Genomic DNA, 27,415 nt, shown 5'->3' with positions numbered 1-27,415 from the left:
TACGTGTGTAATATATATTAAGGGACAAGCAAAGGCATTTTTTAACACTAATCTACACACTGCAGCCAGAAATCTAAACTCAAAGTGCTGCCACCACGGCGAATGCAAATAAGGTTTTCAATAATCCCCTTTTTGCCTCTATATCCACTTTATACATAACTTATGTTGTGTGCTTCTCATGCTGTCCATGAGTGGTTATCCGGCTTCTGTACCTCTGCCCTGGGCTTTCTTTAAAGAATACAATACCCCTAAAACAAAGTTATTCTCAGCTCTGTTCTCTGTAAAACTAACGGTCACAGCACAAAGAGGCTGTGTGAGCCAAGAAGTTTCAAACCGAAAACTGAAGCAAATTCCTTAGTGCGCTCATTTTCCCTTGAACTAGGTAAAGCACACCAATGGTTCCCATTGAGTCGCACAGCACTCCTTGTTTTTAACCAGCTGAGGTAGTAACTGCCCTGACTTTTGAATTATTTGGTCTCTCTCTGTAGCTTTTGTAACAATGTCTAGCATTCTTAACAGCCATTGTGCTGCACAAAACCACTGTATAAAATGGATTTATATGTAACGTGGCTCCTTGTGGAATTCAGTAGTAATAGCTGGGTGGATCATTCATTTAACAAGAAGAATCCTAGCACTTTTTTCAGCTCGGCGTACTCTTGCCTGGGCAGTACAGTAGGCAATCAGCGGCTTTATTCACCTGATAACACTGTCCAGACAACTGATCTGCTGGTACGAATAGGGAGACTGTTTAACCGGTAGCTCTTCAATCTGCACGGGACAGACACCGCTCTCTGATCCATCCTTGGCAAGGTCTTTATCATCCATGTCTGCATTAGGAGCATGATCTGAGAAAATGATACAGAGATAAAGCTGCGATCCGAACAATGGTGGTGTCAATGATGGTTGTAACTACTGTCTCAATAATTGATATTAGCAAAGCCCCTTTACTAACCCCTACCAAGTTAAAAAAAAAAAAAAGGTGCCATTATGATATGTGTTGCTATCTTGTCTTGTTCATAAGTTAATTTGGGCCACTTAGTTTGGGTTAGCACTACTTCTGGTAACTGTCAAATTCTTCCCCTATTATTTTATATATATTCTCCAAGACCCAATTTACATTTATTTATAAACCAATGCAGTCACCAACATACAATCGAGAAGTCATTCAATATGGTCTTTGGAGCCCATGCTATTATACCTGCTTGCTTCTCTGGGTTCTGTGTATCTTTAACCTCAAGGCCGCTGGTTCCCTGCTCCTCCTTCTGCACAGCGGAAGATGCCTGGTGAGGAAAGAAACATTTTATATGTAAGAGTATTCTGCTGCGTCTTGTAGCCCATCCGCAAAGACCCTGACATTACAGCTGTCTAATTATATTACAATATCAGATGACCTGCATATGCATATTCATTGCTAATACAGATCTGTCACAGTAAGACAAGGAAGGATATTGAAAACCTCCTTGGTTCCCAATAGGTATAAGTAAGCAATTATAATGAAAAAACATATTGGTGAAAACATTATGGTGCCAGCAATAAACTAGAACAGAGGTAAAATAATGTGTGTAGACATGCAATCCATAACAGTATTTGGCGTAGCATATTACACAGTAGTTTTCCTAATTGACAAATACTGCCAAAACACCCACTTAGAATCACACTGCACACCTCTAGCGATGCTCATGTACTCTGTTGTTTCTACAAAGGCAAATAGGGCATGCTTTGATTGTGACGCACGGCCACTCAGGTGGGCATCTCACACATACGCATTTTAATTCAGTTTGTCGTACGGATTGAAGCCCATATTGACAGCACACAAATAGCAGGAACAAAGCATGTTATGGAGGCAGGTTGAAGAAGTGACAGCAGGATTGTGGAAAAGACACAGACAACCCACAGTCTCCTGTGTTTAAGTTTGAAACATAAACACAGACGAGGAGGGGAGAATTACTCTAAAGATAAAAATGCCCTCAGTGTAGGGGATACATGAATGATGGGAACCCCCACACACGGAAAATGTGACTTGATTAATGGCCGGCTGTGAAAATTGGTATAATTAGAGTAGAGGGGAAAAAAAGAAAAAACTGTGATGTCATATAAGATGCAAATTGGAACCCTAAATATGACAGAGACACATAGGGGAATTAATAAAAAGCAAAGCCTTGGCTGGGGTCTGGTGAGGAGAGAAAGGAGACTCCCGGAGCATGTGAAAAAAGCATGCAGACAGATAAACACACATGGAGCACTGCCAGATACTCCTTCCCTTCCGGACCCTCTTTACATCATCATCCCCAAAACTAACATGCTTGTCCTTTATGTCCTCGTTGAGGTTCCCGTTGCTATCGCTGGAGGATGCTGCACTCATTGGATTTTCATGGGACCCATTACTTCCCAAACTCCCGTATCCGCTGGAGCTGCTGTTGTGGACAGGCTGAAGAGAACAAACAGGTCATACTAGCATTGCTGAACGCCACTGCTGCACTGTGATGATCATATGTATTACATTTCCTTTTGAATTTGTTTTGTAACTAAACACCCCCCCCCAAAAAAAGACCCAATGTGGGGCCGTGAGATGCCATCACTGGGTCATACCAGGGATCTTCTTATAGTGAGCACTATTCAGTAGAATAAGATTTAGCACTATAACTGCTGTCACAAAGAATATCCAAAGAAATGAAATACAGATCCGATTTTCTGGATTATACATTTTCATATATTTGGTAGTCCATTCTCGTAGCATAGAAAATGTACAGGCATTACCTGCATGAGTAGCTGATGTATCTGCTCTGTGATCTCCTGAATTCCAGGCTGCACCGACTGATCTTCCATGCATGTGGGTGCAGCGAATATGTCTTCATTAACAGGACCCCTAATGAGAAAAGAAAGATCCGCACCATATGTGTGTACTAAACGGTTAGTCATCATGCAAGACATTGTTGGTTCAATACCTAATATGTTATCTTAATATGTCCTAAAAGATACAGAGTGAGCACATGCAGCTGGTTGAAATGGATTGGGCTTCATTGCTGTGCAAGTAACAAACTGAGAATCCCTTCACGGCATCATTTGTACAAAGCGAGACACTCACATCCTAACTTTGTGTCTGCCAATGATGAAGGACACTTTACGACTCCAAGGGTTGACGAAGCTAGACCAGCTGGTGTCTATGGTGATGTACTCCCCATTGCGTGCACAGAACCGAATAGGTGAGAAATCAAACGGTTGCCCTCCATGCTGCAGAACTGGGAGAGAGCGCAAACACAATATATGTTAATGGAAGAACACTGAAGGGCATTTTACAAACTGAATTAATCTAAGATATCTGTATAACATTAGAACACAGACGGAATCTTGCTTTCAGATTGAGGTTATATTTATTCGAGGGTGAAAGCCTTGTAGAACGTTGGAAGAGTAGGATTAACACACATACTCTTTTTGTGTACAGCCAGCATGAGCGGCCGATCACTAGGATGAAGGTGCAGAATAATAGGGCTGCCGATCAGGTCCTGAGGAAGGTATCCCAGCAAAGGTACAGCTCTGTTTAGACAAGAAGCACAGTTGAAATAGGCAGGCAACAGACAGAGAAGGACAATACAGAGAAAGCTTCCCAGGCTTTCCTTGCTAAACAAACGTATTTCATTCTTGCTAATCTGAAATGTTTTTTGCTCTTGGGGAAAAAAAAATAATAAAAAAAAAAATCAGAATCTAGTAGCCTTGGCACTGACAAATATAACTTCCCTAATCGACAGTTCTACAAAATACATCTCTGAAACATCGATGGGAGATTTCAATTTCAGCTCCTTCACTATTGAGCCATGGGAAGAGCTTGACTGGTCTTGTATAATCTATATTTAAGTTACTTAGATTTCTTTGAAGTCTCCTTTCACGTTGAATTTCACGCTGGAGAAGCCCTTTATAATGAATATCGAACTGAAACCGCCGCTCTTCTGCCAGCTTTCCCTTAATTGAATAAAGTCTGATGTCTCAGTATTTCCACATCAAACATCATCTTTCTGATTTTGTGGACTATTACAGTGCTGGCTATTAATACAGAATGACGGTAACAGTAACGTAACAGGAAACTAGATAAGAACGGGATTTCACAAAGTAGCCACGGACAGTTACTTTGCCAATAGTTTCATGGGTTTTGTTGGGGAGAAAGAGGACTTCTCCGCATTAAAATCCCCTCACCTTTCATCAATGTCTTGGAACAGACAGCTGGGTGTGTGAGTGGTCGTGAAGATGCGTTTATCTGCAGGGATCCGAGGCGCTAAACAAAATGCCAAAAATTCACAAGAATGTAAGAAAAAAAAAAAACATACGATTCTGCAAAGCCTTTCATCAACTGTGCCCACTTTTACATAACACTTGGCCCACTTTACAATAAAATTGAATTGGTCCAAAAAAGGATCTAGCATGCATCTTAGACCTGGTGTTCCTAAAAATATCCAGCTAAGCATCACAAGGCAAAGATACATAATTGGGTAATATTAACATGTGGTGTTTCTAAGAGATTAGACAGAAATAACTTAAGACGGATCGCTTCAAAGGAAAAGCTAAAACTGGCGCAGCAGCAAAAAGGTGGAAAAGTAAAATCATGTCTTAATTTGGTAAATGCTTTATTTATAATCTTAAGCTTTTCCCGAGAGACTCGCCAATAAGGAGACTCAATTTGCAATGCATTTTAATGAACTCATGTTAGACAGCCGTGCAAGATATTGTTTAAAATATACAATAAGAGGTATAAACATAAATTAAGGAAGCCTTAAGACAAGAACAAAAATTTTATGAAGTGCAAGGACGCAAAAAAAAAAACCCCACAAAAAACATTAACGTTTTAGACCATGGGTGTCCAACCTGCGGCCCTCCAGCTGCTGCAGGACTGCATCTCCCATCCTCCTCAGCCAGCCCCTTAGCTGAAAGAGCATTATGGGAGATGTAGTCCTGCAGCAGCTGGAGGGCCGCAGGTTGGACGCCCATGGTCAAGACAGTTGCGAGAAATTCTATTTTTAGGCAGGCGAGGGCTGTGCAAAAAACTCTGAAGAGGTCGGTCCATGGCCATTATCCTGATGATTTAGTGTGCCTAGTATGAGCTCGAGTACCTTCATATCCGGAGTGCACCCTCTCAGCAAACAGCACACAGCACAGTTGTTCAGCAGGGCTCCCCTCTGCTTGTGCCCGGATTAGATATGGGGTCAAGCGGAAAGGATGATAAGAGATCTCTCGTCGGGATTCCCGGCCACAGCTGCAGGTTAAATAAAATGTTTTGTTCTACAGAGAATCGCAGGAGACAATTTCCTTCCTGATAATAGGAGAATGATTTATTTATTTTGTAAACCATAGAATATAAGTGCTGGGGATCAGGTTTAAGAGGTCACCATGTGCCATTTTTCTTGAGCAGGGATCATTGAAGCAAGTGGGATTTCACTGGCTGTTGCCACCTGATGTCAGGCAGCACCCTGTCGGCTAACTGTGAGTATGCAGAGGCAGCGGGGAACATGTTTATGCACACATTGTGCTTTGTGGCTGGGTTCAGCAATGATGCCTACAACTCCTACCAGCGAGTATGGGGAGATGTCTACATATCAGTATGTCCATTCAATTTACTTAACTGAGAGGGTTAAGCCTCCCAACAGAAGTGGTAGAGGTTAACACAGTGAGGAGATTTAAACATGCATGATATAGGCATAGATCTATCCTGAACCTAACAAGATCAAGCACTACCTGTATAAGGTTCATTCAGTTTTAAGTTTAACGTGTTATGTGTTTGTTACACAAAAAACAAGCAAACAGATCAGCGGTGTTTGGAGCACATGGTTATGCTGTCAATCCTCTTCTACAGGTTACAAGTGTTACTGATTAACACGCTAAAACTAGACATTTCTTTGTTGAGAAAAAACTGTTTTAGTAGTTGGTTCAGTGTTGGAAACAATGAACATACAGAGGCTGTGCTTCAATGGGGTACTATTTGCACCCATGCTATTCTGTGTATATTTGCAATTTGCTTCATGCTTTAGTCTCGCTTTGTGGAGTATAAAAGAGAGAATATTTCTGCGCTGTGTCTGACCCAAAGAACGTGCCCTCTTATTGATCCAAACTACGCATGACATCCAAGGTCTGTAAAGATGTGCGAGGTGCAAAGTATCATGGGTAATTGCCGGCACCAACAATAGTATTGATGAAAAAGAATATGTAATAAAGAAGTAGTCTGTCATGATGTAACAGACAGCTACAAGGTTTCAAGGTTATATAAAGAAGAAGCAGCAGCCTGCCATACAACAGAAATAAAATTTAGGATGTCAGGCTATTCATCTGCAGCCTGAGCTGTCCTCTCCCGTGATGTTGGTGATAGAATGTCTATCACTCTGGACCAAATAAAAAAATTTTCCTAGCAGAAGCATGACACAAAGCTTTCAGGTACCCATTGAAGTCCCAGGAGGCTGGCTGCGTGCATCTACCCGAATAAAACAAGATTTAGTGGTAGTTACTCTGGATTATCCTCACTTTTGTTTGCTTTTACTAGATTATAATTCGCAGGGTCATTTGGGGCACCGTACATTATGTTCTGCATTTTATATATTTTTCTGAGAGAATAAATGAAATAATGCGTGTATGAATTGTGTGAATGAGTATGAATAAATATGTGGATGACATGTGTGAATGAGAGAGAATTAATACATTTGTGAGAATGTATTAATGAATATGTGTAAATAATTTGTGTGGAAGAGTGAGAGAATAAATGATTGTGTGAATGAATCGTGTGAATTAGTGAGTGACTGTAAAAATGTTTGTGTGTATCATAGATGTATAATTGATTTGTGGAAAGGCAAAGATGGCACAAACAGGGCGTTTAAGCCTTGGGGACAAAGATTGCACAGGGTGGGCAGCTTGGGAACAAATATGTCATACGCTGGGGTGTTTGGGGACAAATATGGCACGTCCTATGTGTGTAATTTGGGTGTTGGTGAGGTTCTGTGTGGACGCCAGGGCTGGCCTTTGGAGTGTGCAACGTGTGATCTATTCCTGTGATTTAGAAGGTTTTATCTATACCTTTAATACTGAGTTTTTATGTGAATTCCAGTTGATCTATTCCTGCAAAGCTGGGTTTTTGTGTTATTCTGTTGATTTATATCTGCTATGCTTCTATAAATTATTTATACATACCTACAAATACAGGGTTTGTATTCAGTTGATCTATACATGCACGTGCTGTTTACATGTGTTTATTTGATGTATACCTGAACTACAGGGAGTAAGTAAAAGAGAGGTATGGCTCAGTGAATGAGGGGACAAAGGGACTCTGGGGATGATTATGGGAGAGAGGACCTCTCAATGTCATGGTAGGGTCAGAAAGAGGGAAGACTGCACTGACTCACAATCTTCCCCTAATCTGTGGTCAGTGTGGCATTTTATTTTATTTTGGTGTGGTAGCGGAGGGAGTGATTGCATGCTATGGAGCGTGGAGCAGGGCCCAAGGAAATGCTTTCCTGGGGTCCAATTTTTACAATATAAAATATATTGGCAGCAGGGGCTAATATTAAAGAATGAAAACTAACTGCCAGTTCAGCTGTTATTTTGAAATCATATTTTAATCGCGGTCCTTACTTCAAAAGAGATAATTACATATTATGTAATTAAAAATGCATGTCTAATGCATAATATTTATATCTATACATAAATACCACAAATTGCAGACACAACATAATACGTTGGTAGAAAGAGTTTAGAACAAAGTATTGTGATGTCCGAGGGCTCACCTGATGCGACAGTAAAAGGGCTTTTCCTCCATACCCTCCAGAGATCCAGAATCTAAAAGGGAAGGGGGGAAAAAATCAGTTGAATGACCCATTTACCACATCATGAATGCAGCCCTGTAAATGGAATTTGTTTCTAAAAAAATAAAGTTTAAGATTAACTTTTAAGTTATAAAAAAGTTCATAAAAGATTTTTTCTATAGAGAATCTGGATTATGAACCCAATGCTAATAAGTTGCTGTTTGTTGCAGGTCTTAAATTGAGTATTTATAGCTACATCTACTACTGCAGGAAAGCTGTTCCTTTTTTAAGTGTTATTTATGTTCAGTATTGTGATATCGCTGTGGGATCTGCTTGCACTCTGAAAATAGTGTTATGTAAATATATTTTATTTATTGAATTTTATTTGCATCGGTACGCAGGAGCTGCATGGAAATAACAGTAACCTGACAGCCTACCATTTAATTGTTCAATAAGCAATATTCACTACATATTCCTACGAATAAATGTCACCCGTGAGATTAAACAGATATGCCGAACGTGGTTAGTTTCTCACCAGCTCCGTTGCAGATGCTCCATGATGGGAGTCTGTATGGGGTGGTAGAGCTGTAGAACACGCTCACATCCTGAGGGGCCAAGAGTTCAACAAAGCGAACCTGCGAGAAGACATCTGCCCCACAGCGCAGGACCACCGAGGCCTGCTCCGAGATGTACAGGATCCGTCCAGTTACTAGGGAAACCGCCACAGCAAACACGTCCTAAGGACAGAATCGTAATCATTGTGAAAAGTATCAAAAATACCTACAATTTATTAGAAAATAAAAGTATAAATAGAAACCTGGAGATGTGCTGCATTTTCGGGGGACGCTATCCTTGTTTAAATGCAATGGTTTGGATCAGAGAAGCAGACAGCGTGGCAAGGGGGGGTAAAAATTATAATTCTAATTTCCAATCCAACCCCATATTAAAAAAGGCTGTCTGAACAAGTTGATAAAAAAAGAGCCACTTCATAGAGAAGAAATAACTTAATGGGGTAGAGACTTAAAACAGGAGGATGGCTGCTTTATATATTTAGTTCATGTATTGGTAGGTTTAGTGTCAATTTTAAAATACAGGGTTTGTGGCAGGGGGGTTGCTAATTATCTGCCATGAAAGTCTTAACTCGCCAAATATCTGATATCGTAAGAGGATAGCGCACTTCATAGCATGAAAACTACCCCTCAACGCTCTGAATTCAACAAACTTTATTCATACTCCAATTGTTGTACAGGGTAGACAGGGATTGCAGTAGAAGCAAAAGGTTCGATGATTAAACACCTATAGCACAAAATGCTAATTAGACATTTTTATTCTTCTCTAATATCCCCCCTGCAAATACTTCTAAATTTTGTTATAATATGATTGGCTTTCAAGGAAAATGTAATTAATAATTTGGGGCAGAAATACTTTACAGGAGTTGCAGACAAGAACCTTATATAGGTCGGCTAAAACAAGGAGCAATGCAGCTCAGCCAAGTCTTGTGTAAAAAGCATGTGGATCGCATAGCACATAGAACGTATCCTTCACTTACACAGGTTCACAAACTTATATGAATTAAAGCCAGTAAGTGGCCGTGCCAATCAACAGAGGCCTTCTTACCATATTAAAAAAAAAATAGGCCTCGTATTATCCATTTGTATTATTTGAGCCTGTGACTAGCTTAGCGCACCGACATTTTTCTTTTCTTCTTACCATATTATTCCGCGTGTACTCGGAGGTGATATTCGCTATCTCTTGCACGGTGTAACACGACACGTCCAGACCACGTGGCTGCTCCTCATTAACCATCAGTAGCTGGTAATATTCCTCATTTGCTACATTAAAAAGAGATATCAATAACAAAGCCACAATGAAAACATAACACTAAATAAAATGAAAGTTTATAAACAGCAGACTGGTGTGGAACATACGCGCTAGTCTAATAATGATGCCTGAATAACATGCTTAAGTATTGGCTTTGTGCAAAGAATGCTCACAGATAGAGCGTCTTTATAGTGAGTATCTTTACAGTTCTTACACGGGTTAATATTGGGAAAACCGATTACTGCTGTAGTGCGCTGCGTTACCTTTAACCTGCTGGATGCACCGCAGTGCGTATCGAATAGACGCCAGCGTGCTAGATTTGCCCCTGGATCTCTTGTCTGAGGGGAGATATGAACGTAGTTCTTTCAGGATTTTCATCAGATCTTTCTGAGTTTTGGCCTTAGCCGGTTGTTCACTGCTGTAAAGAGGAATATTGCATACAAATGAGAGGAGACACAGGGAAAACACAAGAGTGCAAACAGTATAGAGAGGTGATGAACAATCCCCTTTACATCCGAGACAGTAAAATTTCTCTATGGATCCTGCATTCTGTTCGGTGCCGTTATGGCACTCTTCATGCATAATGGATTTTTTTTTCTTCTTCCAAACTTTTTTGTGAGCAGAAAACACAAAATAATAGGTTGTGTGATAGAATTCCCAAAATTCCTACAACTATTTTCACAAATAGGATGAAAAGAGTTATAAACCACTGTGTGCTGTTTGCATAACATATAAAGTTTATTTTATGGATGATTTGTAGCTTTGCTTAATATCTGTGCTTACCTGTAGCCACTGGTAGAGGGATTGTGTTCAGAGTCGGCCATCATTAAGGAAAATGCTGCGGAGCTGCATGGAGGAGGCTGGAAACCAGAGGAGCTGTTGGGTAGGAAAGCGTCCAAACTTAGTTCACATATTGCCATTTACAATACAGGTTTTATGCAATCAGTATCTTGAAATTACCTATAAAATACACTAAAAAGTGTACAAGAAACTACATATACTCCAGTTCCACACTGGAAAAATTCAAAATGTGATTGCTCACCTACTGGTATTATACCAAATGCCATTCCACCTAGTACTATAAAAAGAATAACAAAAGAGGGTTATTTTCAAGCAACTAACTGGTAACAGCACTTGTTGAGCTAAGCAGTTAGAACTTGGGGCAACTCACCACTGTTAACCAATCAACCCAAGAGTACCCACATAAAAAAAAAACACAGATGGGATCTAAAATGCCGGTGCAAAGGGTTAAAATGTGGATCAATCCACAGCAACATTCCACAGATTCCTATGGTGATTTAATATGGTAATTTTAAGAATAGTTTCACCTCATAAAACAGCTGACCCTGAACAATGCATAATGCAAGATTTTGGGGGACGGACCTTCATAATGTATAGGAGCTGAAACAACTCTCCTGCAAACTCCCTGGGTTTAACAGCAAAGGTATATTTTGTTCTGTGGATCAAGTATAGAAAGTTCCAGTACGACAGCAACTAAGCGATCCCTGGTAAGGCATGAATGGAAATAGGGGTCGTCCCAAGTGAGTTCATCTTTGCCCCAATGGAATGATGGGTTATGTCTCCAAAGCCAGGGCAACCCTAGCATGATGGAGTTGGTAAGGGAATCGATTCTCAAAATGGAGAATCTCTCTCAATAGTGAGAAAGTCATGATGGGTATCCAAAGTAAGATATCCTTCTCCAAGAGTTGTTTGAACATGCGACTTCAAGAGGTATGCCATGATTAAATGCCCAGGTTTGGTCGATGAAGACACAAGCAGCCCAGAAATCTACAAAGACTTGGGTAGATAGTGGAAATAGATTAGGAATAGTTGCAGCGACTTCTCTTATTGCTGTTAGGTTTTTAGATTCTGATTTCTTCGGGTGAGACGGACATTGAGGTAAAGAATGCGTACCAGAGCTGCAGTAGAATTCCTGCTCTCTCAGTTGTCTCCTTTCAGCTTGAGGGAGTCTTCTCACTCTGCCATCTCCATAGGTTCCTCGGTATTGATATCTGGATGTAGAGCTGGTTGGGTGACAAGGTCTAGATCTGCATTTTCTCTCTCTTGGTTCCTCGCTCAGCGTACCGCGAGTCTATCTTGATACAGAAGGCATGAACAATTCAAGTTCATGAGAGGCTTATTTGTTTTTAATGTGGCTATTCAATTCAATCTGATTCCGTTCAGTTAATAGAACATAACAAAATTCTGTCAAATTGTATGATGGCCCACAGTTCTGATACCTTGTTGGATATTCAGCTGCTTCTCTATGACCAGAGTAAAAAGATAATAAAGTCAACTGAATAAAAAGTACCGGTATCAGCATCCTGTAATAAAAATACCTTGTTCCGCTAGGGGTATGGTCAAAGCTAGAATGTCAAGGCTACCCTTGTAGCAATTCCTGACAGGCACGTGCGTCCCCTGTGAGTTAATCAAGTAGAGGTAAGTAGAAGGAAGGCATGACCTCAAGTCGAGTAGCTGCCTGTGTAGTTCACCAGAACTGCCCACTTTAGATGGATCTATTGTAGGTGGGCCACATAAGACCAGTTCTTGCTTGGCATTCGCCTCCATTGGGATCCATGGCCTTGTTGTTAAATGCTACATTGCAGATGTACTGAAGAACCTCTGTGAGGACGCTTGGGAAAATTATGGGAGGTTTTCACCTGAAACAACCACCTTTTCCCAAGGGTGCTGGGGGACCCCTGGACTTGGCTACTATGAGAGAGGTTTGGAGACCTAGGAGTGGATAGGCTAAGTGCGTAGATAGAATACAGACCAAATTAGCAGCAGGCAGAATTCTATCACCAATGATAAGGTCCAAGGTCAGGGCAGACAGAGTACTCTATTATTATTATTATTGTTGTTATTATTATTCAAACTTTATTCAGTACAAGGTCAAGATCATGGAAAAGCAGAATCGGTAAGCTCAGAACAAAGAGCATGATGACAAGGCAATAGCAAAACATTAGAAAATGCTATATATACACACACACACAAATAACAGGAAGTGATCTAAACCTGGAAAAGGAGGAGTAAGGAACAAAGTGTGTGTGAAGGTGTGTGTGTGTTACAACGGCCACACTGGACAGTGCTAAGCCTGAACCTGTAGGGCCTGGAGATTAGCTGTATCTGACCCACTTGGCAAGTCGGCTATTTGCTCCAGTATGATCCCTGAGAGACCGGTACCATGCGCCGGTCACGAGGAAATGCACGGCAAGCATGGAGGAAGGTAGCACAGATTGCAAGAGGAAGGCATGATAGATGGCTGCTGTCACTGTACATGCTGTGACAAACCCTATAGCAGGAGGGCCATACATGTCACTTTTAGGGGTCCTAAGCACAGTCCTCTAGGGCAATCAGAGTCAGGAACAGCAGCTTTGAACAAAACAGCATTTTAACCGCTTAAACCCCAAAAACCAAATCATAAAAACAAAACCTAGCTCCCAATTGGAGCCCTCTCTAACTTAACTATGCTGGTCCAGACTGACCAGCCTAATCACCCACTAACTCAACCTCCCAGCCAGACCCAGCTACGCCAGGCTCTGGAAAACCTCCCCCAGACAACACACAAAATGTCCAGGCAGGTATTGCCTTGGTTGGCTCAGGGATTGTCTTCTTCAGGGCCTCTCCTTGCCCTGAGAGCACAGGGAACCTCCTCTTCCCCCAACAGTCTCCCTGAGTATCAGGCTCCAGGGGTTTTTAATGTCCAGCACCTGTGCCTGATGCCGGCCCCATAGGAATCCCGGACCGGATCCTGTGGACTTCTTGCCTCCTGGAAAACCCGGCATGGAATTTCCACAAACTGGGGAAATGGAGCATTGGCCCACCCTGCTCTCCAATTGCTCCACCCCAGGGACCCATATTTACGATCTGGATAGCACCTGTACCCAAATGCCACACTAAGCATCTCCCTGGGGTTTACACTGTCACAATACATAGACATTGGTTGTAAACTATTATATTGTAAACTTCCTGTTCTCAACTAAAATGTAGGGCCAAGAAATGCAATGTATCAGTTTTAATGTGCTGAGATTTAGCAGCATTTATGTCCCCAAGTATTATGCAAACCCAACCCATCCTGCAAGGTTTGCATTGCATGTGTTGGGGCGGTCACCTTAATTGGTATCTTACTAATGCTGCAGATAATAGTTCATATGATGCCTTGTGTCTTAGCTTTAATGTCCTATTTAGATCTTAAAATTATAGCAACAAAGTCCCCGCTTGCTTTCTGTAGTTCTTAAATATGCCATGAATATATGAATATATATATGTATGTATGTATGTATTCTCTATTATAAAGTATCATGTTTGTTCTACATAAATGAAAATTAAAAATGACAAAAAGCCCCGAAAGGAAAAAATTAAGATGTCTTAATAAGCAAGAATAAAAGATTACAATAAAATAATTTTTTTATAGATCTTTTGACATCAAATAGGATCCATTTACAGAACTCCTGTTTTACTGATGCAGTGACTACAAAAAATTGTAGCCATTTCTGGATCAGAAGGAACGTTACTTTCTTTATTTTCTAGAGCGTGTTGCGTGCGTCTGCATGAAAGATTGCACATCTCACTGAACAGTCACGTAAAGTAGGTCACAGTGCCACCCTCCCACCCCATCGCTGACTACATCCGACACGGGACTAAACTACAGGAAACCTGTGATGGGAATTCTCTGGACAGCACCTCCTAGTTCTTTTATCTCTACTACGTCAAACTATATACACATATATATATACACATATATATATATATATATATATATATATATATATATATACACACATACATATATACATATATATATATATATATATATATATATATATATATATATATATATATATATATATATAGTAACTCAAGCAGTGGAGCGTTCCAGGGAAAGATTTGCTGCATGGTGAGAACAGTTCATTCTAGAATATTTAGAAGAACAAATTACCAGGGCTCAATACCAAACCTACAAATTCATAGGTTATGATGCTTTAGTACTGTATTTTGTCCAGGGTTTGAACCCTCACATATTAACCCCTATTAATCTAAATCGGATTGGTTTATTCCTGAAAATTTATGTATCTTTCATATTCCAGTAGTTCTGTTAAATGTTATTTTGCAATGCTGGGGCAATGCGACAACTACTCGTTAAGCCCATAAACCTGACATCATGTGTTACGTCTTGACATTCGTCGCTTAGCAATCAGCCTCAGTCGCGCTTTGCTTTTTTAGACCTCCGCATATGACCTTTTGCCGGACTCATTATAGAATAATACGTAAATAAGAAGTTTGTGGTGTGAACTGAATCAATGGCACATTAATATATAAAAGCATTTTAATCATCTGCGTGAATCAATATTACTAATAAACTGAATGAACTTGAACATTAAAATCAAAACTGCTGATTTCAATTCAGCCATCTCAATGTACCAGTTATGAATGTGTTACTATGACAACTACCAAATTTGTCTTGCTGCTCGTTATGAATTTGTATTTGACGGCCTGAGTTAATGGGCTACAGCTTCTCAAGTATAGTTTGGAAAGTACGGTTGGCATTAGAATTATTATTCCAAAATATCTGGTAACAACTATTACATGATTACAGCAATCACAATTACATACAAACCAGCTTGACAAACCAGTCATCTTGATTATATTACAGCGCTTTCTAAGTTATGACTCAATATCACAAAACTGCTATTGAACAAATCAAATAGGCTAGTGGCTGTTTGAACGTCAGAAGGTCGTTATGTTCATGAAGGTCCCTTTAACAAATATATTTTTCTGATGTGAACGTATCACGTTACCCCGTTTTCAAATACATTTTCATCCGTATGCCGAGGATAGTCTCACTAGCGTTATCACACATAAGCAATTTTTCAATCTTCTTGTGTGGTTGGGATTAGGACTGAACCCAGCTGCGACCGTCCCATGCTACCGGGAATTGCATCTTCTGAACGGGATAGAGCTTAAACTATGGATGGGTGAGAACCTAGATGCCCTGCAGAGTATAGGGAGGATAAGGTTTCCTTGGGAATTAGGCAAAAATGTTTTAGTAAGCTATTTAGCCCCTTTCATGGCTATTGGAGTTTCACAAATTTCTAAGAAGTTGGCTTTCAAGATATGGAACAACTTAACGATACGCTAAGAGACATAAAGAAGATACGTATTAACTGAATATCCTCACTTAAAAATAAAAAAAACCTTTCAAAAATTCACTTCACTCTGTGGCTCAGTTTCATAGATAATGCGGTCATTCCAGAGCTCCTAAGTCTATCCAGTCAGGGCTATATTTGACATTTGGGCATTTATTGACTTGCTGGTATAAAATTTCTGTAAAATGTGGAAGTCTAGTGTTCCCTTACCTATGTATTACTCCATTAGTACTATTACTCCTGAGAAAATGTATGACTTTTCCTTTTCCTACCTTTTGGATGCCGGCTCCTTCCCGTTCTCTTCTGACTCATTAAGCTCATTACTGCTGGAGTCATTGCATGTTTCCATGTCATCTAGTGTATCGCCTGGTGGAGGCACCAGTTCTTGTGATGGAAGTTCACAGTCCAGATCTTCTGACTGGAGTAAACCTGGTGTTATATCTGTTACAAGTGTCCTCAGGGAATCTAAATGGGCCTGTATTGCAAATTCTTTCATGTTAACAGCACTAATGGGGGGTCTGATCTGATCTGTGGATGGACAACCCAAAACTGCACCGCATTCAAGTGGCAATTTATCTCCATGCTGTGGGGAGAGGTAAGGTAGGTCATCTACAGTAAGTGGCTTTAGAGCCGTACTGTGTCCTTGCTTAGAAAGATCACTTTGGTTGTGAAGCATGCCGTGGGTTAGTTCTGTGGGTTGAACACCCTGGTTTGAATTGAGTCCTGGTGATGCAGATCCTACTGGCTGAAGTAAAGAGGAATGGGGCATTTCTATAGGATGTTTCTCATGGGACGTGTGACATTCTTGTTGTAATGATGCTCTTGGCTGGTAGATAAGATTGTGGGGCAGGTCTACGTTGAGTGTAGTCTGGTGGAGATCTCCGGGGAGCTGGTCACTGCACTGATTTAGCATTGCATTAGATGGAAGTAGACACCAAGAGCATGGACAATCCTACAGGAAGAACAGAAGTCATTAGATCCAACACTCCACAGTATACACAGAATTGCAAGTGCACTCCACATAATCGATTCGTAGGTGCCAAGCGAGTACTACAGCTGCACATCAAGAAATCAATTTGAGTGGAAACACAATGTATCTTTGACTGTTCACTGAGTCACTGAATGAGGTGTTCTAAATTGCAAACAATCCCCCGATATCCAGAAGAAAATGTCAAGTATTTTAAAATGTCTACACCAGTGCAAATATGTCTATACCAGTGCAGAGGTCATGAGCATAAAAGAGGAGAGAAAAGAGAGGGGGGAAAAAGGAGACTAAGTGCTTTAAAAGGAAGTTTTGGATTTTTAAGAATGCTACTGCATGTCAACACACATTGATTATTTCAATGATTCATAAAGTATGAGTCGGTTTACGAGACTAAGCGCTGGTGAGGATTTCCCTTTCTTATAGTACCAAAATCTCATATGAGAATGTATTTGTATTTCTCTATCCTTAAACCCCAAACACCCGGCAAAGCTTGGTATTCTGCTTCAATATACCCTCTTTTATGGCTTCTGTTAGAATTAGGGTGACCATGTGTCCAAAACTGTTTAGGATAATCTCGTATCAGAGGAACCTTATTCAAGGACCACGAAAACATGATGAGGCTTCCCCTACTTATTCACTAAAGCGAGAGTTGGCAGGATAGTTGGGGTTTCATTCACTGAATTCAATGCACACTGTAAAAGGGGCACCCCTGCCGGATTTTCTAATTAAATATGTTTTATAAAGGGCCTGCCACATGATACCTGTAGCAGAAGCTCACTTGGGATGGTCCTTCATAATGTAAAGTGAAGGCAGTAAGAGAAAACCGCAACTCTCCTGCCAACTCCCTCTTTAGCGAATACACCCCTATTGTTGAATATAAAAGAAGCATGGCAGAGACTGTTAAGTCCTCAACTGAAATGTTCATTGCCCAGGTTCCACGCTAAAACAGGCACCTATAACCTACGACGGTACATACTGATGGAGTTCTGATGGGAACGATGCAATGTAAAAGGACCAATGTATGCATGCATGCAATAAGAGCATTATTTCAGCACAATGTAAACCAACGCAAGTTTAATCTTTCTTTCAGACGCCCATGAAGCCTGCAGAGGTTCGTCGCATTTCAGAAAGTCTGAACAAAAACACCCACATTTCTACAAATCTCGTGGCTTGTGATGACCCCAAGTATAAGAAGTGTTGTATAAGCAGGACAAGGTCAGCCTACATCTGTCTCCTGCTGTCCCTCATCTTCACACAGATCTGGCGGCCACCCCACCCCCACATAAACACGTTATATAAAGCCATCTCTTATGTAGGCTACGTACCCATGTGACCGAGACACACATACGCCAGATCCCTCCTAATCACACAAATTCTCTCCGCGGGGACCAATCAGGCAAAACTCAGCAGCATTACGCTCGTATTAACACTTTCACCGTAGATACTCTCTGCAGAAAGGGTTCTTTTACACTAATTATGCTGCAGTTATTGGAATATATGTAATACACGAGGGGGCAATGATTTAAATTCAAAAACATAAATATATACCTAATTCATCCTTAACCGCTGGTTTTAGGTCAGTAGATTTTTAGTTATTTTTATTTTGAATATTATACTATAAATGTTTCGATATTTCTTCAATGATCTATACGAAATCTATAGTAATTTAAGTGAAATTAACAGGGACTTCATGATTGTTTAGGTTTACTAATTATACTGTACTTATATCAAACGGAAGACTATTCAATTGTGTCATTGATATGTTATTTAATAATGTAATAATAATAATAATAATAAAAAAGACTATATATACACACTATTCGTAGCAACAAGTTTTTGTAACTTCTACGCACGATGTGCCCAATATGCAATTTCTGCATATTGTTTTTGCTGGGCAGGGATATATATATATAATTATATCCCTGCCCAGCAAAAACAATATGCAGTGTATATATATACTGTATTGGCTCGAATATAGGCCGCACTTTTTTCCCCCACTTTAAGTCTTTAAAGTGGGGGTGCAGCCTATATTCGGGGTCTAGCGGGTGGGGGGGGTGCCGGCACGGGAGGTTGTCTAAGCGTTTTACCTCTGCCCCCGCCCCCCCCCCGGACTTACCGGAGCCGGCGGGGGACATCTACGCAATACAACACCGGAAGTTGTATACGCGTATTGCGTAGATGTCCCCCGCCGGCCCCGCAAGACACCCGGGAGTCTGCTCCGGTAAGTCCGGGGGGGGCAGGCAGAGGAGGACAGTGGTAGCATATCTCGGGGAGGGAGGACAGTGGTAGCGTATCTCGGGGAGGGAGGACAGTGGCAGCATATCTCGGGGGGCAGAGTGGCAGCATGTTTTTTTGGTGCTTTTTTAAAGAAAAAAACTTTTTCTTTAAAAAAGCACCAAACTTTTAGGGTGCGGCCTATATACGGGGGCGGCCTATATCCGAGCCAATACGGTATATATCGTATTGGCCCGAATATAGGCCGCACTTTTTCCCCCCACTTTAAGTCTTTAAAGTGGGGGTGCGGCCTATATTCGGGGTCTAGCGCCTGACGCCCGGGACATGCAGTCCCGGGCGCCGGGCAGGCAGCGGGGTTAGGATACAGATCCCCCGCAGCGGTGCAGGGGACCTGTATCCTACTGTCTGATACGCTCAGACAGCCTCCCCTGCCGGCACGAGAGGTTGTCTAAGCGCATCGCCGGTGAACGTCCCCCCCCCCCCGACTTACCAGAGCAGACTCCCGAGTGTTTTGCGGGGCCGGCGGAAGACATCTACGCAACACGCGTATACAACTTCCGGTGCCAGCACTTCCGCTGAGTGCCGGCACCGGGAGTTGTATACGCGATTTGCGTAGATGTCCCCCTCCGGCCCCGCAAGACACCCGGGAGTCTGCTCTGGTAAGTCGGGGGGGGGCGAGTGGCAGCATATCTCGGGGGGGGGTCAGAGTGGCAGCATATCTGGGGGGGAGAGGAGGACAGAGTGGCAGCGTATCTGGGGGGGGAGAGGAGGACAGAGTGGCAGCATATCTCGGGGGGGACAGTGGCAGCTTATCTCGGGGGGGGAGGACAGAGTGGCAGCATGTTATTTTGGTGCTTTTTTAAAGAAAAAACTTTTTCTTTAAAAACTTTTAGGGTGCGGCCTATATACGGTGGCGGCCTATATCCGAGCCAATACGGTATATTGGAGGTGTCTACCATAATAACTACACATGCCACTTGAGAGCGCAGCCTGCAGCCCTTGGTCCTAATCCAACAGAACACACACCATTTCTTCTATAAAGAATATTTAAGCTCATATTCACACTACACATGTATGACCATAGTACTTCTTGCATTCTTTATTACATCCGATCATACCGCTTCATTTTAAATAAATCAATTATGCCAAAAAAATTGTTTATTCTGTGTATGAAAATCAGAAGAGCAAATATTTTCCTTCAACCACCTCACAGACAGCCTATTCACTACTGCGAACCTAGGGCCAGCCAGACGGACTAAGCTTCCTCCACTGGTCATTGAGCTCTCAGGACCCTGACCGGCCAAGCAGATGACAGCAAGACAGTTGCACGATACGCCCATCACCGCAGGGAGAGCAGTAAAATAGAATCTTCGCTAAATAAAATAATACATATAAAACAACATCCAGATCGTCTATTATGTGACCCAATAGTGTAACAAAAATTCCTGTCCTGTGAATAGAAAGCTGACTATCAGCCAGTTTTGTTTTGCTATTTCAGTAATTTCACTTGGTGGGTGTTCATGTTTACATACAATTCTTGCTTATTCTTATACACTATTGATCAGAGGATTGTTGTAGAAGGTTTAAGTGTTCTTCGCTAGTATAATAACAATATAAAATTTAAAAAAAAGTCAAGAATGCTCTTATACCTGCTTTGTAAATCACAAACTGAGTGATGTTCTCTATTAAAGGGGAAGGTATTGCGTGATCTTCTTACAGATCAGGGATGCTAGCAGCACTTCACCAAGGACCGCTGCTTCAATACTCACAGGGGCTGCGTTGGTCGATTATTCTTACTGGATCCCTGCGCGATAGAAAGCATTTTTACTATAGCAATTTTTTTTTTTAAACTACAGAGGGTTATGAGCTGATCAGGGCACCGAGGCAGCAGGAACGACAAGTAATTTAAGTTATCTTAAACATAGGGATGAGTAAGTAGGTGTGCGCCAAGGATCCTTACCGAATAAAAGAATAAAGATTAAAAAAAAAAAAATTATTATAGTGAAGTCTGAGAAACGGAGGCAAATCTCAGCTTCACAATTTCCAACCTCATTAAATGGATTTTTTTAAACCTGTGTTGGACAGAATTTTTGCTTTAGATTGATTTGGTTTTATAATCAAGGGAGTGTTTTATCTAATGCCAGTTTTAGTGGCTAATTGCTGCCCTGTCCTGAAATAACCCTCCCTCTCCTCACTCCCCCTTGTGTCTACCAGAACCTTCTAGCAAACAGGAGAAAGAAATCAACGAGCGATGAACAGCCCAGCATGTGACAAACCTGCTCTTACCGGCACGCAAGAAAAGTGGATTTCTAGTAAATATTTATTTATTACCAATTTTTAAACAACATGATATATGTTTATTAGACTGTATTTGAAAATGTTGCATGTTAGCACGAACGTCAGAAAACGAGGAGTGACCCCGACGAAACGAAGAGAAAGAGCTACGAACTTTCATTTGCATTTCGTTGCCCTCGCTGCTGACCTCTTTCGTGTCCCTGTCTCCTTTTCTGAAGTTCTGCTTCTTCTTTCAACAAGTCCATTTCTCCCCGGTATCAGCTCTGCTTTCTGGGTACAAAACGGAGGAGCCTCTGCGCACCCCCTCCCCTAATTTGTGTAATCACTCCATCTCCATCAAGACAAAAAAAAAATGATCGGGGGCTCTTGGGTCCACAGGGAGTCTCAACTTCCCAATGACTTTGGAACAAGAAAAATAGGGAATAACTACCTTTTCATGATTCGATATGGCAGCAAATGGATCACCACATTTCTATGCAAAAACACTTAGATTACAGAAAACCACTAACACAAGTTTTATAGGGAAAATGGACTCCTGTGATGCTCTTCAGGAACCTTCAAAGCCAGAAAACATTCTAGTAGTACAGTAACACAACATCTAAAACCCATACATTTGGGTGACAAGTGCCCAATCATGCAAGAAGCAACCTACTACACCGTAAAAATCTGTCCATCCTCAGGTCAGTGGATCTGTCCCGATTCTGGTGCAAACTCTTGCCTCTACCCCTTGAAGAACAACAACAACTAGAGTTCCTTGAGGAATTTTGTACGTCCAGAGACCAAAATGGATTAGACTGGCAGCATTGAGGTGGCTTCCTCTGTGGAGGAGAATACTTGGGACTGGACTGGAAAAAATCCATTTGCCCACTCTGACAAGCAAAAAAAAACAAAACACCCCCCCCAAAAAAACAAAAAAACAAACTGTTTTGCGTTCCCGGATTCTTGCATAGCAAAATTCCTTATTAGTACAAAACCGTTTTCTTTTAACGAGATACTAATAATATTAATGTTTGGGACATGGCCAAATCGCCTGTACATACAAAGTCTTCTGGGAACGACACCTTGTAGGAGACCAGTTCTGTCTTTTTACAACAGTGCAAACACAAAATAAAACAAGACATGAGAAAATGATATTTCCAGTCTGCAGTGAAGGCAGAACAGCAAACTCCCATAGAGAGCTTTCACTTCCCACAGGTGATCTACAAAGCGGTATCAATTCTTTGATCTTTCTGCTTACATACAATGTCACTTCTGACTGCTTTCCCCAGTTATAATCATATCCCCTGCGCAGAAACAATGTTACACTTGTTGCAATCAGCTCTTTGAACATTCTCCTGAACCTTTAATTACGGTATTAAGTTAGAATGACAAACATATGACAGATACAATTTATCAATTATGGAATCTCATGGGTTCTTATTCCCCTTCCTCCTCCAGACGAAACTCGTATCATTAGCAAGCGAAGGCAACATGTTTCACCAGCCAGACTTATTGTTCTAACAGAGCTGAATGCACTAAATGTCAATTCTTTGTAAATAATTATGGATTACACGTTTATACTTTATAAAGTCCATTAGTCCATAAGGGGCAGCAATGTCAAACACCCTAGGAAGGCATAGGTACATAAGCTCCAGTTCACCCAACAGCTCTGGGACGGTGGGCACGCAACGACTGTGATAGCCGGTGAAACCACTATGCATAGTGGTCAAAGCCAGCAATTGTAAACTTTTATTTGTATCACAGAAACAGGCTGTGACAGCAGAAAAAAAAAAATCACATCCAGTCTGGTTTATAGACTTTTTAATTATTGAACATATTCTTTATGATTGCTTTATGCAAATCTTGACTTGGCAGCTCTCAAAGACTTTTACTGCCACTGTGGCTGGTCAGAAGTGGCACGCGACCACTTGCGGGATACATGAATACTGGCCTTAAAGTGCTAGGGCCTATTTTGATCACCAGTCTGTCCCAGCAACGACCCTCATAGAAACCAACAGATATTTTTCTCTCGTCCACATTTCAGAGATTACCCAAGTGTTCCCCCAGCACGCGATCCATTGTGGACACGCGCTCAGAGGAGACGGGCTCTTCAGGTCAGTAATTGTACAGAAGCCATGGAAGGGGTTAAACGGCAGTCTAATAACACTTCGTTTTGCTTTTGGGTTCCATCGCCAATATTTTACACAACATACATTACCTACACATATTTAGGCAACATTTTACATGTGAAAAACTCAGGAATCCTCTTTTTAAGAATATTAATTGCGAATCCTGGTCTCTAATGTTGTCTTAACCCTGGCGAGAAGGACATTCTACCTAGCTGAATGTCATGTGTTTATAAAATAATGTTTTAAGTAATATTCTGTAGATTATTGGATGGCGCGAGGCGATTTATTTTTGTGGTTTGGTATGGCTAATCACACGTGCCTTATAACCCAAACACACCGTATTTATGTCACAAAAACGAGGCCAAAATAAATAAATAAAGTGTCTGTGGTTTTATAACAGGTGGGAAAAGAGCAGACTGAGCGAACCACCTAGATTTTATCTGCAGCCACATCCATGATTCCTTCTCGTTTTCTGGTGTTTTTCTACTGTACTTCCAGTAACGCAGACCTAGCGGTGCACAGCCCTAGAGCAGCGTGCGTAACGTGGACTCTAAATCAGGTCAGCCCGTCGCATCCAGGAGCCTTGGGATTAATAAGTGCATAGCGCAAGTGTCATATCTAATTAATGTCCACAAAGGGATCGCCCCACTGCTTGCGTTAACTCTCCAGATGCAGCAGTGAGAAGATGCTCATGCGCGGCGGCGTTGTTGTTGGCTTTTTTAGATAGGAATAGAGAGGAGACACACATTTAGACGCTGGCTCATTTCCAGATCCTATCCAAATATTCAAACGTCCCTTTTTATTTTATTCCCTTCTGGGTTGTTTTTTTTTTTTTGCAATCATCCTAAAGGGTCGCTTAACATCGAGCTTCTACTGCTTTCACTCAATGGCTTCCACTTTCCAGGGGGGCCTATTTGTGACCTTTTAGCTTCATGGCATGACCTAAGATAGCCTTTGTTAGAAAGAGTAACTGAGCACTTGCTCACAGCATGAATACAAGAAATGGTACTAGCCCCATGTATTCTCACTCCATTAATGGGGTTTATTCACTATAGAAGGACTTGGCAGGAATGTTGTAGATTCATCTCGCGAATCCCAGCAAGCTTCCATTCCAAAGAACAGCCTGCATGGTTTGTAAAGAATATTTACATCAGTGAGATGTCCTGAAAGCCTCAGACTGAACCATGCTTTACTAGAATCAATTAAAAACAGTTTTAAAAACCAGGAGTTATGTCGTCCGTTTTCTATTATCTTGGCCCAGCCCAACAGCACAGCCTCGTAGACAATAGAATGCCTCAGTCCTAAATCACCCAGGGGGACTCTCTGACTATTTAGGGGAAAGGGGCTTCATTAGTATATGCAGGAACTCATTGAAGGGTCAGTTTAATGTCCCTGACAGCCCCAGGAAAGAAAAGAATGCAAATTAAGGTATGTTATTAGCGCTTTAATATGCATTCTTACTAGCTGATGATCCTGCGGAGATGACCAGCGGTAAGCAGGTCACGTGTGTTCAGCCGAACGCATCTCCTGCACGGTATGTTGGCGGGAGGATGGGGTAATGCATTTACAAAAAGTATTCCACAGAAACATAAAAGGGATATGTATTAAAGCGAATATGATGATGATGATGATGGCTGAAATGCACCTTTAATATCACCATGAAGACGACTGTGGCGTTTGAGTTTGGAATATCACAAAGTTTATCAGGGTACGCGATACCCAACAACAGGCACAATGGCATCACTAGACTGGCCTGGGTACAATTGTTATGTGAATTGGAGTATACCCCGTTTTTGTTTTGGGGGGCCCAGGAATTGTTGTGATGGAATGTATTTGATACAGTTTGACAGTTTGTAGACATGCATTGCATCCCTGGCACTCGTTATCCCCCTTTCTGTATCACAGATGGTCTCCTGACATTAAAAACACTGACAGTATACACAGAGAATCCAGAAAAGCACCCTCTGGATATTCACAAAGTTACATCATTTTATCAGGTCAACGCTACCGGGTGTATATGTGTGTGTGTGCGCGTGTGTACGTGTGTGTGTGTGTGTGTGTGTGTATATAGAATGTATGTATGTCGCAAGTCGGAGTTGCTGCATTATTGTGACACAGATACTGTGGGGTATTCACAGATTTGGAGTTTTTAGGTTAATTTAGTTATTTTCCTGACCCAGGCATGAACAGTACTTCTCCAAAACACGTATGTAATTATAGTTACGTAACGCTACGTAGTGCTTTGTGTTGCTCTTTGTAGACAGTGACAGCTAACGACATAACAAAAGGCACCGTCAGCACCCTTGTGAATGGCGTTACCGGCCACATCCGTGACATAAAGCGGCACACGCACCAAAGGCTCCTTATCCCCCCCCCCACCCCGTATACTATATTAACAATTGCATTAACGCGTTCGGATCTATACACAATCACGCGTTTCTTGCACGGGCTTTTTGAGATGCATTTACTAACAGTTATGGTGCAAGAGATCTGTGCCATTAAAATAAACGTGAATAAAAGTTTTTTAAAATGTTGCAAACATATACATAAGCGCAGTGTGGCGCTTTAAACACGCCAAGACACTGACAACAACTGCGGCGACCATATGACACCTCTGATTTATTCTTTATTCTTTACCATTTTATATAGCACCAACATATTCCACAGCGCTGCACAATGCTGGAGATGATATTCAATTATAGGACACGGCTAAAGACTTTCTAACAAGAGAGGATTAAACACATAAGTAATATCTAGTAGCAGCAGGGATCACATAGGATAATGACCCATTGTACAGCGCTGCGGCATATGACGGCGCTACATGGATTCACTAACTAGAATAGTCTGCCAGTTACCAGCATTAATATTATCGCACGGAGAATGAAAAGCCATCCATATAAACCATGCCAGGAATTTACAATATGCTCGGGTTACCCGCTCGGCACAGCAAGTGCTGCCTGCAGCGCTCCGTGCAGCCCTGTGCATAACACAGAGAATACCCCCGACACCTATACACAGCGGTCACACATACCGACAGGGACTTCCGCCGGTGTCCTGCGATATTTCCACCGCAGCCCCCGTTATGTCTTCGCCGTTCCCGTCACAGCCTCCACGACGTCCCCGTTACATTTCACCATCACACTCCCAGCTCCTCTCTAGTTCTTCACACAGAGTCCAACGTGAGAGAAACCGTGAGAAGTCACGCCCCTGCTAGTCTGCCATTGGATCGGTCATTGTAAGACACACCTTATCCGTGTGCTGATTGGCGGTTGCGTTCCAGGACTTGCCTTGATGGACACGCGAACAACTCGCTCGGGAGAAGGCGGCCCTCTGCCATTTGTGTTTGGCGTATTCGCCTGTCAATCTGGATAAAGGAGTAGGTGATTGGCGGAGGGCGGAGGCTCGTTCATTGCATAAGATTCACGTGGAAACCCATGAGAAATAGGTATTATATACCGCGCGTGTTATAATGGAAGGCGCCGAGGGCTGTTCATTTTGGAAGGAGGGCGTGTGTCGGAGTCTATTAGCCTGTATGCATCTGTGCTTATTATGAAAATAGGCCTTAAAGGGGCCGCGATGTCAGTTATTATATTTTATTAAAATTGCTCTCCCCACTTACTGTTTGTAACCTAAGCAACAGGAAGTAGCGTGCCGGAGCGCCCTATGTAGTAACCGAACAGTCGTACCACAATATAAGCCTTTTAAAGCTGATTGTGATCAACGCAGCCCTTTCCGATCACAGATAGCCTCACAGGCCAGCATTGGCTATTTGGAACCTTCCAGCGACTTTAAATGAGAATGTGCGCTATTGGGGGCTGTCTACGGGAGAGGAAATCGGATTAGCGTCAGGGAGCAGCCCAGAAGGCAGGTGGATCTAGATTCTAGAAGGTTCTCAGGGAAGTGTTTTTTTTTTCTTGGGTATGAGGTTTTTTGGGTTTTTTTCCCCTTTTGCCGTTTCCGGTGGGTCCCAGACCGGACTTTCAGGTCCCGTCAGAAGAAGGGAAAATTGAAGTAAAAGGTTATCTAGAAAATAACTCAACAGGAAAATAGAAA

At 41.8% G+C, this 27,415-nt stretch overlaps 1 protein-coding gene across 1 annotated transcript in view; it reads right to left on the bottom strand.

Annotated features, from left to right (window-relative positions):
• The window catches only part of PER2 (period circadian regulator 2), a 34,201-nt gene extending 7,681 nt beyond the window's left edge, over positions 1–26,520 (bottom strand). Inside the window, exons 1-15 of the mRNA XM_053460177.1 lie at positions 26,394–26,520; positions 16,012–16,691; positions 10,377–10,469; positions 9,857–10,011; positions 9,483–9,604; positions 8,308–8,509; positions 7,755–7,806; positions 5,100–5,242; positions 4,189–4,267; positions 3,428–3,534; positions 3,086–3,239; positions 2,758–2,866; positions 2,300–2,428; positions 1,199–1,280; positions 698–845 (exon numbers count right to left, since the gene is read on the bottom strand). Coding sequence (XP_053316152.1) covers positions 698–845; positions 1,199–1,280; positions 2,300–2,428; positions 2,758–2,866; positions 3,086–3,239; positions 3,428–3,534; positions 4,189–4,267; positions 5,100–5,242; positions 7,755–7,806; positions 8,308–8,509; positions 9,483–9,604; positions 9,857–10,011; positions 10,377–10,469; positions 16,012–16,652 — 2,216 coding nt within the window. The 5' untranslated portion in view covers positions 16,653–16,691; positions 26,394–26,520. The remainder of the gene's footprint in view (positions 1–697; positions 846–1,198; positions 1,281–2,299; positions 2,429–2,757; positions 2,867–3,085; positions 3,240–3,427; positions 3,535–4,188; positions 4,268–5,099; positions 5,243–7,754; positions 7,807–8,307; positions 8,510–9,482; positions 9,605–9,856; positions 10,012–10,376; positions 10,470–16,011; positions 16,692–26,393) is intronic.
• Positions 26,521–27,415: the final 895 nt, after the last annotated feature.

The sequence above is a fragment of the Spea bombifrons genome, chromosome 3, assembly GCF_027358695.1.
Source record: "Spea bombifrons isolate aSpeBom1 chromosome 3, aSpeBom1.2.pri, whole genome shotgun sequence".
Lineage (NCBI taxonomy): Eukaryota > Metazoa > Chordata > Amphibia > Anura > Pelobatidae > Spea > Spea bombifrons.
The sequence above is the reverse complement of the archived record's forward strand: the minus strand, read 5'-3'. Positions and strand labels throughout refer to the sequence as shown.